Source organism: Thermobia domestica, chromosome 17 (genome assembly GCF_964235325.1).
Source record: "Thermobia domestica chromosome 17, izTheDome1.hap1.1, whole genome shotgun sequence".
Classification (NCBI taxonomy): Eukaryota; Metazoa; Arthropoda; class Insecta; order Zygentoma; family Lepismatidae; genus Thermobia; species Thermobia domestica.
In genome coordinates this window covers 183,958,585-183,973,469 of record NC_137470.1, presented here as the reverse complement: position 1 = coordinate 183,973,469, position 14,885 = coordinate 183,958,585, and the positions used below count along the sequence as shown (strand labels likewise).

At 37.2% G+C, this 14,885-nt stretch overlaps 1 protein-coding gene across 2 annotated transcripts in view; it reads left to right on the top strand.

The window, feature by feature from the left end:
- The window catches only part of LOC145674534 (uncharacterized), a 123,109-nt gene that overhangs the window by 102,297 nt on the left and 5,927 nt on the right, over positions 1-14,885 (top strand). For both annotated transcript variants that reach the window (XM_081744690.1, XM_081744691.1), the window contains exons 6-7: positions 996-1,597; positions 6,711-6,940. In XM_081744690.1, coding sequence (XP_081600816.1) covers positions 996-1,597; positions 6,711-6,938 — 830 coding nt within the window. In that variant the 3' untranslated portion in view covers positions 6,939-6,940. The remainder of the gene's footprint in view (positions 1-995; positions 1,598-6,710; positions 6,941-14,885) is intronic.

Below are 14,885 nucleotides of genomic sequence, written 5' to 3'. Positions count from 1 at the left end.
TTAAAATTATCATCTGGTCTTTGAGAATAGAAATACATCCTGACGATTGATATTAAGTATTGGTTCATTTGAATTTTACTAATATGGGGTTTCGCTGAGCTGAATGATACATTTCAGACATGAATACTGCGCAGGTGTAATAACTTATATTTGTTGGTGAGGTATACTGGTAAGAACACCACTGCATATGGCCAGTCACAATGGAACACTGGAGCACAAAAGATCGTGTTACCTCAGTTTGTAGTTATTACGAAAATAAGTCTGTGCCAGAGTACAACTTTTTTTTTTTAATACAAAATTTTAATGTTAGTCGACATGGCAAGGCTGCGTCTCGTACCATATTGGCTTAGGTGAAGAAGTTTGAAAAGGGTGGTAGTGTGTTGGAAGTAAGACATGGAGCTCCTATAACAGTGCAAACCGTTGAGAACGTAGAGAGATCAACACTAAATTTTCGTCTTTAAAAAATAGTAATAATTTTGAAAGGAGGTAACACGAGGTAATGCTCCAATACTCCACCGAGACTGACCATATAACGTGGCGTTCTTCCCTCTTCCGTTTCCCAGCTCGACAACAGCTTATTACGCCTGCGCAATATTCAAGTTTGAAATGTGTCAGTCGGCTCGGCGCCGCACTGTATATCTATATAATATATATATGTTTTTACTTGTTTTAAACTGTCAGGTTAATAAAGTGTTTGTTTGGTTCATTTTTGAAAAAGGATAATAATTTGATTTGAAAAGACTCTGGTTCATATATTATCTGCCTAAGAGGAGTATCCAATCTAGTAACGTACCTTGGTGTACGTATCACGCATAGCGCTTCTATAGCACGGGGAAATATTGCCTACAATTAACCGGGCTGATTAGAGTATCCTGGTCTTCCATAACTTTTCGGTAGGTTGATGATGATACACTATAGAACAACACCCTAACAGGCCTAGAGCCTGTTGTATTGAATAAATAATTAAATTTGTTCTTTCTTGATTATTTTTCTAGGTATGATAACAGGAGAAACATCAAATCGAACATCGTCTCAGCTTCTGAATCCAATACCTTTCCCACCATTCCCAGGACCAAATCCTCCTTACCCAAACCCTGCACCTTGCAGTCCTATGTCTCTTCCATTTCCGGTTCCAGCTCAGTTTCTTAGTCTACCAGTCCAGCCAGTACATTCTCCAAACGTCCTTGTTTTACAATCGCCTCCGAAACCTGCAGAAGAATCCAATCGCCTATGCAAATATGTTCCTCTGGTTGATGAGCTCAATTCTCTTCGTGCAACCAACGATGCGTACAGGCATGAGATTCTAGCTTTAACGAGAGACGTCAAAATGTGGAAGGATAACCATGATAATGTTCTTGTTCATGCCAAAGAAAGTATCAATCACTACAAGAACCTAATCGAAGGATTGAAAAAGGAGATCCAAATTATGCGGACGACGATGCAGCAAATGGATGCCCAGCACCATCGTAAAATCGTTAGGAAGAACAACGAGTTGAACAAACTTCATGTGGCATTGGCAGTTAGAGATGAACAGGTGAGGTCCTTGAGATCCATCTTGGAGAAGAATAGTACAACAATGGATTCTCAGCAGAAAGAGGTAAGCGGCTTTAAGTACTTATATCTATCTATGAGTTGTTGCGCCGAAGCCTTCGGTCCGCTGTACACTATAGCTTAAAATGGTATTTAACTAAAAACTCTAGAGGCCTTATGCAGAGTCGTTTTGAAGAATGATTAGCGTCATACTAAAGGCCTTACTACTCCAGGCAACTTATGTTAGTTGAACGCTTTAGTATTGCACTAATCACGCTCCAGAACGACTTTACATAAGGCCCTAGATGTTTATTTAATATCCTAAAATTCTTAGAGCATAAGTAGAGCAAATTATACACCGGAACGTTTTCTCTCACTATCGATTTTTTTTTAATTACAAAAATCTCCCAGTTTCAAACAGTATGATACAAAATTACTCTAATATAAATAATTATCTTATAACTGGGTAGGGAAACGTATCTCGACTCTCAGCCAGCCTAAGGAGGGATCACCACATAGCTCCGAGCAATCAAAGTGGATTGGACTTTTGATCCCTAATGCTCCTTGTAACCATAGGGGGTTAGAAAGCCATAAAGCTCCACGCAAGCTGGGTGGCTAAGGTTAGAAATCCATATCGTAGACTCCTATCCTGACTATAGTACTCGCGCCGAGTAGTGAAGCTTGGGTTCTAAACCAATCATAGAAATATTTTGCTTGAGCTCCAACACATCGGAAAACTTCGGTACAATTCGTGGAGCCGCTTCCCGAGCGCACACTTGGGAAAACGTCAAACAGCTGAAATTCACCAACTATGTTGCCAAACTTTGAAGACATAATAAACGAGTATATATTTTAAAAAAATACCAATAATAACACTGCACAACAATAACTACTGTAACAACTATTCTAAAATGGTAACAATAGCACAAATAGGAACAACGAAAACATAACGCAACAAAAAAAGAATTAACAAAATGGAACTTGACGCCAATCCGACAACACTGTACTATCGGGAGATGTTTTCCATGTAGCGCGAGAGAAGACACTGACAAAATTTGATGGGTGGGGGTTGACGACCGGAACACACCAGTGCGTTCTATTGGGTGGTGAAATCGGTAGATCTAGGTCAAGCTTCACGACTCGGCGCGAGTACTATAGTGTCATGAAGGCCTAGGAAAAAAAAAACGGAATTTTGGGTAAAAGAACAGTTTTTTACCGTGTTTTCACGAGCTTAGAAAAAGGCGGAAAATTTGGGAAAAATTGAAATTTTCGAATATTTTACCACATTATCCTTTTAAAATAAAAACTATTTTATATTTACCAGTTTACAGTTAAGATCATCGAGTACTTATGTTTCTTGTATTGGAATAGAAAAAAAAATGTAGCAACAAATATATGTTCACCACTGCTTTAAAGTTAGCACCGTGACAGAATGGAATTATGGCTATAAAAGATACAAAAATATAATCCTAGTAAGATTAATTAATAAAGACGCATTTAAATTATCTTAAGCAATCTTATAAAGTTCACGCTTTATGGCAGAGAAGTGTTACAATAACGGGGCCAGAATCATTTTAGTTAATACTGGTATGTTACAATCAAACTCCCCCAAACACCTACACACACACACACACACACACATATATATATATATATATATATATATATATATATATATATATATATATATATATATATATATATATATATATATATATATATATATATATATTATGGAGATACGTATCTTCCTTGTACTCTGTAAAATTTCTGGAACTTTTGAACCCATTAGAAAAAATCTTATGTTCGGAAATATTGGTAAAAACCTGAAAATTTAATTTAAAACCTATTACTAATCTGATACTAATCTGATTTTCTGCAGCATGTATACACAATGTATATCGTTAGTTGGAAAATAATTAAAACAATATGTTTAATTTTTCTTTTTGATTCTCTAAATTCTGGTAAAAATCTCTCTTTATTATTTATTTTTCGAATAACTCAAAAAGTGCTTTGACTTTATTTACACATACATACACTGCACAAGTGAGTAAATTTGAGCAGCGAGAAATATATTAAAGAATTTAAATATGAAACTTCCGTTCGTTGTTATTAAACACTAGCAAAATACCCGTTCTTCGCACGGGGAGGATACGTTTGACTTTGGACATAAAAGACACCAAAACTGTCACCAATGAACTTAGGGACAACACGAACTATGAATTCGACACTAGTATCAGTCAATTACTTGTACATGTCACCCTCCCCCCTTAAGAGTACTAATGGGGGCTGAATTTTTATTTAAACGGCACCGGAATTGTCACTGTTCATCTCACCGACCCCGAAAACTATGGATTCCACACTACAAAGTAATAGCGATCATTTTCGATTATATCCCTTCCCGTTCTCCAAACTGCAGTGCTGAATTTGGATTTAAGCTGCATCAGCAGTGTCACTTCATCTCAGCAACTCCGAAAACTATGGATTCGACACTAATATCGGTCATATTCAATATACAGTGAAACCTCTCTAAAGCGGACAGCCATGGGGAATCAAAACTTGTCCGCTATAGAGAGGTGTCCGCCTTCAAGAGGTTTCAATATTTTGTTATGTAAATTAGTGAGCAAGGTAATATACAAGTTTTTTTTTTTTTTTTTTTTTTTTGCATGAATCACGTATTTACGAATATTACATGCATTATCCTCTGTCATCCAATACTCTATGTTCGAAGCACAACATGGAAATAACATGTTATAGTTCTCTGCACTTTACACTTATCAGTACTTCCTTCGTTTTCAGAATGGCGCTATAATTTGTGGGGTAACTGCAGTCCTGAAGTGTCCTTTTTGAGACAATATATATACCTGAGGGCAAAAAAATACTAAACTTGTCTTCTGGTTGGTTAGAGACTCTAACGAGACAGTAGCATAACGTCTCATCCCTAACGGCGGGCAACTGTCAAACACTTTTGTGTCTAAAACAGCTTGGGTGGGAGTGGGATGCAGGCAAAGGACATTAGAGTGTTGTTAAACAGAGACCCTTCGTCTGGGTTGCTGAGCAGACAGTTGAGGAGGCATAATGTTGTCACAATGCTTCCTTGGTGACACATGTATGAATTACTAAAAATGTATTTTTACTACATTTTCAACTTATTTCTAGAGAAAGTGTCCGTAATACGGAGGTAAATAATACCTATAAAAGACAGAAAATACTGTCCGTGTCCGTACTAGAGAGTGTCCGCTTTAGAGAGGTTTGCCAATATGTTTTTTTTTCCTATTTCAGTGTTTGGGGATTATAAAATATGTCCGTTAAGGGAGGTGTCCGCTTTATAGAGGTGTCCGTTAGTAGAGGTTTCACTGTATATCCTCCCTTCCTTCCTCGAAGTTGCACCTTCTAAGTGAAATGATAGCCCGAACCTAATCCATGTTGAAAATTTTATCGACATCGGTATGGTGGTTCGAGAGTTGTTAAGTTACAAATATAGGAAATTATTCTGTGAAACAGTAAATACCTATTTTATTTCCAACTTTATTATCGCTTGCAATTCCAACATATTTCCTAACCCCAACTACGAGGAAAATGACAATATTTCATTTAAATTTACAATCATACTAAAATACGAGGGGCAGTCAAGAAGTTCCCGGAAGTAACTTTTTATTGCCAGATTATAAGTAGACATTTACTTAATCGCCTTCAAAGCTGGTAACTTCGGAACACAAACGCGCATTTGTTCCAACGCTTTTGCGATTGGTGGAAACATAGACGAAAGGCTTCCTTTGGTACCCTCCGAAGTTCAGGCGTCGCCTTGATGTTGATCTCTTCTACGTTGGCGAAACGGAAAAGGCTATTTTTTAGCTTTGGAAAGAACCAAACATCCGATGGTGCTAAACTGTTTTCAAGGCTAGCAAACTCTCTGATTCAGATTTTCCTCAATTTGCAAATGAAATTTGCGCGTTGCTTGATCTGTGAAATTGCATCGACTGATCACTACACACTACACCGTTCAGCTACACTACTCGTACACTACCTGTTCACACTTGTCAACTTCATAAAAGGGAACCTAAGGACTGTACTACAAGATTCACTGAGATTGCATCATAAATGCCAAAACTGCAACAGCATCCCGAGAACTCTTTGATTATTCCTTTCATGTGTTTACTTACCTCATCATTGCAGATAAATCTAATAAAGTATTTTAAAACAAGTAGGCCTATTACTAAAGTTATAATTAGTTTTTAGATATTTTAAATGCATTCTTTATCTCCGCGTCCGAGTATAGGGAAGAGTCACGTTTATCAGATTATTCTTGTGAGCGTTGTGAGCAGAATATTTGTTTTGATCTCGTATCAGTTTATCTAGAAGAATCATAGTATGGTTTAACCTTATTTCCACCTGTGTATATTGTAATATACCACGTACTTGTGTTTACAAACATTCTGCACACGTTCCTGTTTATAAACCACAAGCACATTTACCTTACGATGGAGTAATATACCTTATGATGAAGTACTACAGGTTGTAGACGAAACAGACTACAGCGACATCACAGATCACATGACCACGAGAAAACAGCAGCGCCACCACTTCACCTGGAGTGCTATATAACGGAGGCAATTCGATGAACCGTCACCGGTCTCGATTGGTCAAATCCCTTTTTATGCTTGCAGAGGAGTTAACGGTTCCTTCTCTTCCTGGCTTGCAGTGGAGCCTCGTGGGAAATTTTACCTCTCTTTCTGCTTGCAATGTTGCAGCGAGAGAATCCTAATCATAACCCAACCTGGCATGCAGTGGAGTAGAGAGTGTCCTACACCTCCTCATGTACTTTGCTACTGAGGAATCCTTGCCGAGACCATCAGGTCGAAGGGACACCCATTCCAGCCTTATTATAGAGGGTTTACATCATTGTAATATTTCTGTAAAATACTGTTTATAGTGGATTTTATAATAAACCGGTGCTGGGAAAAGATTCCGGACCTATAATTTTAGTCTACCAAGCTCTGCCTACTCCTATAAATGGAGAACGCTACAATATCCTGAGGTAAGCTTCTTCTCAAACGATGTCTTTTAGTTATACGAGTATATTGGAATTTTGTATTCTATAATCACTTTATAAACTTTCTGTGTACACTGTACCTGTAAGATAATGTTTATTTTTGTTTATTTACTTATTTATTTTGCAGAACGATGATCATCAGGGAGAAGTTGCTGCTGGAGGTTCATCCAGCGGTCTTCCACCTGTTAAACAGGGTGAAGATGATGGAAGTCTGGATGATGTCCCCCCTTTAATTCCACAAAACATTGGTCATCCCACAGATGAGGTCGATGAAGATGATATTGTCGATATGTATATGGTAATGAATCTAGAAGATTTAAATATTCACGGATATTCTCGGGAGAATGAATTCTAAAGGTACATATTCAAGCACAGTAAAATATAACTAGGTATGCAATAATTGCAAATTTGAAGCAATGCGATCGACTTTTATTCCTTACTAATACAGTTTTTTTAAGTGTATCAATTGTTTTCGTGAACGAACAGGACGCACAAATACAGTGGAGTCTCTTTAATTCGAAATCCAAGGGGACAAGAAAAACTTCGAATTATCCAAAATTCCTATTAACCAAAAACTCTCATTTTAAATTAAAATCAAGGGAACAAAATAACTGTACTGTATATGGAAAACTAATTAACAAGTAATGCACCTTACCTATAAAACACCACATTTTCGTAAGGAATTAGAACAGGCGCCGTGATTCGACATTGTGCGTATGCACGCCAATAGATCACAAACGAATCTGCTTACCTTTTTGTCACTGTTTTAGTTCAGTTAAAAAGAATTGCCCAAATATATCGTTCTTGTAAGTCATTTGCTAGTGGAGGACAGGGTTCAAGGTCATTGACATTTCTACAGGAGGGAAAGACACTTCCAGGTTATTGAGGAGATGGAGAGGTGCATATGCGTACCAACCATTTTCTGCCGGATTCTCTATAACGGGAGGGAGTCCAGCTAAGGTGGTATCAACAAAATTTCCCTTTCCCATGGTCGCTTCTGGATAAGATAACAGATATATAAAAAACAGTTGAAATTACATTGTTCTATTTGCAATTTGTCGAACACTGCAAATTTTTGCACTTTAGATACTTCGAATTATCCAAACAGGAGGTTCAAATGTTCGATTTATCCACGATTTTTTTTTACCATTGTTTTTAATGCGGTTTCCAAGGGGAATAAGCTTTTGTTGAAATTATCCAATAATTCGAATTGTCCAAGTTCGAATTAAAAAGAGTCCGCTGTAGTTGAAATGCATAATGGTTTTGAAAATATCTTTTATTGTGTTCACAGAACAAAATGAAAAGGGCTTCTCCCTATTACTAATCCTGAAAATTTAATTGTCCATTGTTCACAATGAGAATTCGCACGAAAAATGCATTTCAAAGGTTAAGTTTATGGGTACCCCGTTTTTTGCTGATTATTTCTGAATGGTTTGTCCGATCGACACTCAGCACACCTTGTCGAATCAAAATGTCAAATTTGATTAAGAATGGTTCAGGATCTCGGAGTAGTATCCGGTCAAACGAATACCTAACTCGAGTACAGAGAAGCTTCGCTCCAATTAGTGTCAAATGCATCGTTTTCAGGGCCTTTGAGATGAATAGTGACGCACTCGATGCTGCTTAAGTCCAACTTCAGTCCTATTGGCATGGGGATGAGAAGGGAGTGAAAAATAAATTGACTAAAATGACTGTCAAATCTGTAGTTTTCCCGGTCACTAAACTGATTGGTAACAGTCACCTATTCGTGGGTTTAAATTCAAGTTTAGTGGAATATAACGAATAGAAAAGAAGTTTGGTCGAATAGGACGAGTAGAACTTAAGCTTAGTTGAATAGAACCGAAGCTCAGTCGAATAGAAATAATAGAACTGAAGCTTAGTCGAATAGAATGAATAGAACTTAAGCTTAGTTGAATCGAACCGAAGATCAGTTGAATAGAAATAATAGAACTGAAGCTTAGTCGAATAGAATGAGTAGAACTTAAGCTTAGTTGAGAACAACCAAAGGTTAGTTGAATAGAGCAAATAGAACCGAAGTTTAGTTGAATAGAACGAATAGAACTAGGGGTGGGCACGAGTCAAGGTAATTTTCTCGAGTCAAGTTCCGAGCCGAGTCACTGTTTTTGAGGTCGAGTTTCGAGTCGAGTCAAATTTTATAAATGGCACGCTCGTTCAGCTCATTTTAAAATCATGGTTCTGGTTTTGAAATCATGGCCTAATTAAGTGATTAAATTCGAAGCGAAAGCTATGAGAAATGTAAGTAGTAATGTGGAATACTTTTAGTGTTGTTCACGAGAGGGGACACTGCTCGCATCTCGTCTTGACTCGGTAACGAGACGACAATATATTTATAACGAGACAGCCTCAAGTGCTGTGAGTACCAATACCCATTGGCAATACTGAGCGTATACACTGTAGTTCTTAACATCAAGGCTGAGACTTGCACGGTCGAATTTTTGAGCCCAAGCACAAGTCCAACCCGCGTAGTGATGTCAACCGGCTCGGCTTGCTTCAACTGACCGAACAACTCGAGCCGGCTCGGCTCAATTGAGCCGATGGCTTGACGTGGTTCGGTTGAGCTAAGCCATCTTGGTTAGGATTACCCACCGACTCAGTTTGACTAGGCTCAGGTGAGTCATCTGTTCGAGAAGCTTCAGTTGTAACGAGTCCATCGGCTCGGCTTAACTGACCGGTTCCTCTCAGGTGAGCCACCGGCTCAAGCCGACTCGAGCCGGCTCGATTGAGATGGGCTGTTGGCTCGACTCACTTCTAGGAAGGGATGTCGAGTCGAGATTTGAGATTGTCTCGATTCGTTTCTAGAAAACGCTGTCTCGACTCGAAAATATATTAGTCTTGACTAGACGGGTTTTGTTTCGACTGTACTGAAAATTCGAGATGAGACATTTCGAATTTCAAGCCGAGACAAAATGTGCGTGGTATATAATATATAATAATAAAGAAAATGTAGGATATTGGCAATATTCTGATTAACTTCCAGCAAATCTCAAAAATTATGACAAGAAGCAACTGACAATTGAACAACAGATAGTTGATAAGCCAATATTTTTTCTGGCTTTAGAGTTGTCCAACTTCCAGTGCATAAAATACTTTATGCCTTATGAAATGTTGATGCTTTGTTGCTTATCAGTCGCACCCCCATTTTTCTACAGTTTTGAAAACATTTCAAAATTTAAAATTAATACTAAAATTTCTGTGCCCAGTTTCGATATATGTCTTCTGAAATTGCATATATATGTGTTGTTTCAAGCAGACATATAAACGAGAGTTTTCTGAACAATGAAACTGTAAATTTAATGTTCTCACATTAGTTGCTCAATGCCAAGATTGGGGAGGAGGTTGGAAGTACAAATTTACACATCCCTTATATGAGCACTCACGATTTAATGTAATTAAATATGTTCGTCTTTTATGATTTGTTGGTAAAAGGAGAAACACAAAATAGTATTTCCAGTTCATAATAATAATTAAACAACACATTACAAAATTTGGATACATACTCACCTTTTCATTCGAGTCAACTTAAGCCGCTTCAGATATTTGTTTACAAAGAGCTAATTGATCAGTACAACCAGTTAATTGATTACAACCTGAGTTGTCAAATCGGGAACGTAAGTTCCATTAAATATCTAAATAACTTCTGTGGATAATTCCAGCATATGCTGATTAAGGTATTTCTAGTTCTTCTGCTGTTTCTAAACCTTGCACACTCTAGTAGAAAAAAAATAGAAAAAAGGTGAAGATGGTCATTTTGCAACTGCGGCTTACTCGGGCTCACTCTCGCTATCCTCAATGAAATGCAATGAATGAAACGAAATGAATTGAAGCGGGCGAGGTTCAGCCATGGCTGCTCTACCACCTAACCCTTGTCAAAAGAATACAATATTAAACATTACACATCAAAAGGACAGAAAAAAACTAAAAAAATACAAGTAAAAGAATAAATCAGAAAATAAACAAATGACATATGTAATAAAAATATCGATATTGTTGGATTTGGCTAAGTTGTTACATAAAACTGTACATGTCGTAAGTGCCAGAGGCCAGTAGCTGGGATTTCATCAAATGTCATTTTAATGAATTTCGAAATGAATTAAATGACTTTATTTCCCTGAGAGCTTTTGGAATCGCATTCCATACTCTCGAAAAATGCTCTAGAAAATGATCCGTCTTCAGTTTAAGTCTTTGTACATTGAATTTATCCCTGTTATGCGTAACGTGAGAGTGAATTTGTGACCGCTTTGTAAATTTACAATATAAATATTGTGAGGATTGAGTTTTGAGGATTTTATATATCTGACAACTATAGCGTAAGTATCTTCTTCTCGACATTGTTAAAATGTCGTTTCTATTTAGCACTGGTAGGATATGTTCCGATTTCTTTAAGTTAAAGGCAAACCTAATGCACGAGTTCTGTATTTTCTGTATAGTTTTAGAATTATAAACGGAGAGAGAGTGCCCATATACGGCGTCACAGTAGTCTAATAACGGTAAAACAAGAACTTATATGAGATATAATTTCATAGACTGAGATAGAAAGTCTTTGGCTTTGTAAATTCGACGTAATAAAGTAATAGCTTTATTACACTAAGTAGATGGGGCTCGCGTTCGTTAATCTTTATGAGGATTAAAATAGGACTCGCACTAGTTTGAGATGGCGGTGAGGAAATAAAAAAATGATACTTCATTCTAGTATTAACATGGAACAGTCGGACAAATATACATACATATATACCGGTTGAGTCGAATAGTAGAAGCTCACTACGCTAGCTTCAATTACCAGGTTTCGTCTCCTAATTTTATTTCTTTATTTAAGTCACATTTAAAATCTTACAAGAAAAGAATATGAACCTGTCAACCGGATATCCGAATCAAACCTAGTTCATTCGATAAACATAAAAAAAGATGTGTTCATGCACATAAAAAAACAAGGTGCCATGGAAAATGGAGTAAGACCCTGGGGCTCATTAACCCTGTTAGTATAAAGAAAATCGTAGAAAGTGAAATAGCTATTGCGTCAACACTGTTTATTGAGAAGTCGTGGTTTATAGTTCATTCTCTTGAGCATAAAACAAGCTTTCCAGTTGTGCTATGTATTGGGGCCCATAATGTACCTGAACAGGGAAAATTGGGAGAATGTCGGGAAAATTCCCTCCAGAAATCCCTCCTATCAACTTTGGACTCCTCTGGAGTGGCCATTGATAAAACTATACAATCCAAATGTATCTCGAAAATACTATAGGGGATAAGGAACTAGTATACCAAGTTTTGTATTGATAGACGGAATAGGTATGAGGGGAAAGGCTGTATAACAACACACGATTTTCCCTCATACCTATTCTGCCTATCAATACAAAACTTGGTACACTATTTCTTATACCCTATAGTATTTTATTTTATACAGAGATTTTATTTTATACTTCATCTCTAGTCTTCAATAAAATGAAATCTTTCAGTTTTACGTCTCAGGGTTACGCCGGTTAGGCTAAAGGAGACGGTGATGATGATAAGTGAATAAAATTGTGGAATGAAGAAAGTGGTAGAAAACGAAAAAACACCGAGAAAACCCGTGCACACGATGTCTGTGCACCACGAAACACATTTGGCTCATTTGTGAATATAGATAGCAATACTTAGGAAATACTTATAAACAATCCTTGATGCAAGCCTGCATAAAAGTAAAGGGTGGCTCAAATTCTGGGTGAAGGTAAGAATACACAGTTAATACACTTCAGCAGATATAGAAACTGTTGTAGTCAGCACAACAACCCAACTGTCCATTGGCCACCCTGATGCACTATTTCCTATACAAGGAATGTAAATTTCAATTTCTCCCACAATGCAGTAAAATTGACTGTAGCGCCCCTACTAGAGGCAATCGTAAGTTACCTGTATCGTCTGCTACATTATTATTCTACGCGGCTGTTTTTACCATCACGTTTCGTCAGGTAGACCTACTTGTTTTAGCAGGTGCCATGAGTGGGTGAACACCTGCATCGGGACGACGGTAAAATAGGAAAGCACCATGCTTGTAGGTTCATGAACTCCCATAACGCATTTCAGCTCTCTATTCACAGTAGGCCTATATTAGAGGCAAGAAAAGTGGTAGTTACCATTGTTTTCCACACACACAACCCAGATGATAAACTACTATTTGGATATCGATTAAAGGCTTTAACTGTTTAATATAGTTGTCCTACAGCTTATACAAGCGTAAAAGTAAGTCTACTAATTTATGTTATTAGCTGAAAATGTAATAAATATTCACGAAAACTAAATTATTATTTCAGTATTTTTAAGAGCAAGCTTAAAAAATAAATAAAATTATATTAACACTTTACACATCACAGTTTATTGTGCCCAAAACCGTCTACATTAAGCAAAATAACATTGATATTATTCGCTTAAATTGGCATTACAGAAAATTACAGAAAATTACTATTTAAAAAAGTTTATATAAAAAAGAAAATAAACTAAATAATATGGAAAGACCTTTGAAATATATTAAGAATTGTAAAGAGAGAGTAAAAAATGTAAAGTATGTGTTTAATGATAAATGATCTTTCAGCTTTAGGTCCCAAGGTTAGGTTTAGGTTTCAGCTTTAGGTCCCTATATGGATGATGAAAGGAATATTCCAGTTTTATGTCCCACATTATGTCCGTAAAGTTAAGGGAGATGGATGACTAAGGCAAGTGAATGATAATGGAAGAGCTGGTAGAATGAGAATGTGGGGGAAAACGGAAGTACCGCGAGAAAACCCACGGATGTGATGTATTCAACCATAAACTAACTTGCACAGAAGAAAATGTGTATGTGGCGTATGTAAAAACATGCATAAATCCTGTATTTTTCGAATTTAAAATACGACTCTACAGGGTGCCTCATTTTAGTCTTTCCACGGAAATATCACAAAGATGGTCGAACATCAATGAAAGAAACAAAAACTCAAACAGAAAATGCCAGGGGTACATCAAATTTTGTTTTCGTGGTGCCCCCCAGGGGCGACCTTCATGGGAACCCTGGAAAAACTTTCAAATTTTAAATGGAAATATGGGTCGAGTGATACCTCGTTCGATAGAACTCCAAACACTCAAAAGCGCTGTTGCAAAATATTTTCCATATGCGTCACCGTTTTCAAAATAGTAGCCAAGACATGGTGGTTGTATTAGATAAAACATCCAGTACCACTAATATTAAAACAGTTGGTGATAAATGAACAGAACAAAAAGTGATGCGTGACGGATTTGGTTCTATGATCATTCTCACGCATATCGTCAATGTATTTGACTAGTTGACTGCAAATATGCAAACTGTGGGCCCATGTCTTCACCGTACGCGGATTAAACGTTTGCCCCACAATGTAATTTTGACTCTTCCCATATCGCATGAATGTAGTTTCGATGAACATATTGCTCCAAAAGAAAACACTAGCCCTACTGTACTCTAGTAGTCACTTACGATTGCCCAAAAGTGCCAAAGTTGCACCCCCCAGATTTAGTTTAGTTGCCTACTCCTTGAGCGAATTCTATGATAAAACTTTGCGTGTAACTAATTTTCACGTCCAATGACTCGGCTGCAGGACTAAAGTGACATAATGCAAAGGAAGAAATATGTTTATTAGAAAATCCTCTTCCAGACCTCCCTCCGTATTTGAGTGAAGCAAGAATGAATGGGGCAATCTCAATGAGAAGCGGGAATGAATGGGACATATGAGAACCGCACTTTTACTTGCAATAAATATGGTTTGTCTGAAACATTTGTGTGTACAATTGACTTTTACTGTAATGAATAAAAATAAGTTGAAATTCGGTTTGAAGGGTAACACTCACTTGTATTACAAAGTGTGATTTGATATGAAACATGAAACAACTTAAATATGAAGCAAATGTTATAGTAATACATTTTTGAAACTTGCAAACATTTTGCCCGCCCCTGAGAATTTAACGCAATGCGTGCAAGATGTTTGGGATGCATCTGCAACAATATGTACCATTTCGTTACTGAGGATCACAAATGAAATTACCGCTGAAAATTAATCGAAATGTAACTGTGGACATCTCAGTGAACATATTCTGTCTCTTAAATTTCCTTTGCATGTGGTACTGGGTAGGTTGAAAATGGACATACATTCTGCTCCGCCCGTTATAACTGAAATTGTCCTTGTCTTTCTGTTCCACTAAATCAATATCGGGATGGTATCTTCTGTACTGCCATTGCCGTTGGCTTTCCACATCTTTGCCCACTAATCGGCGATCTGTGCATTAGACAACTGCACGTCATTAA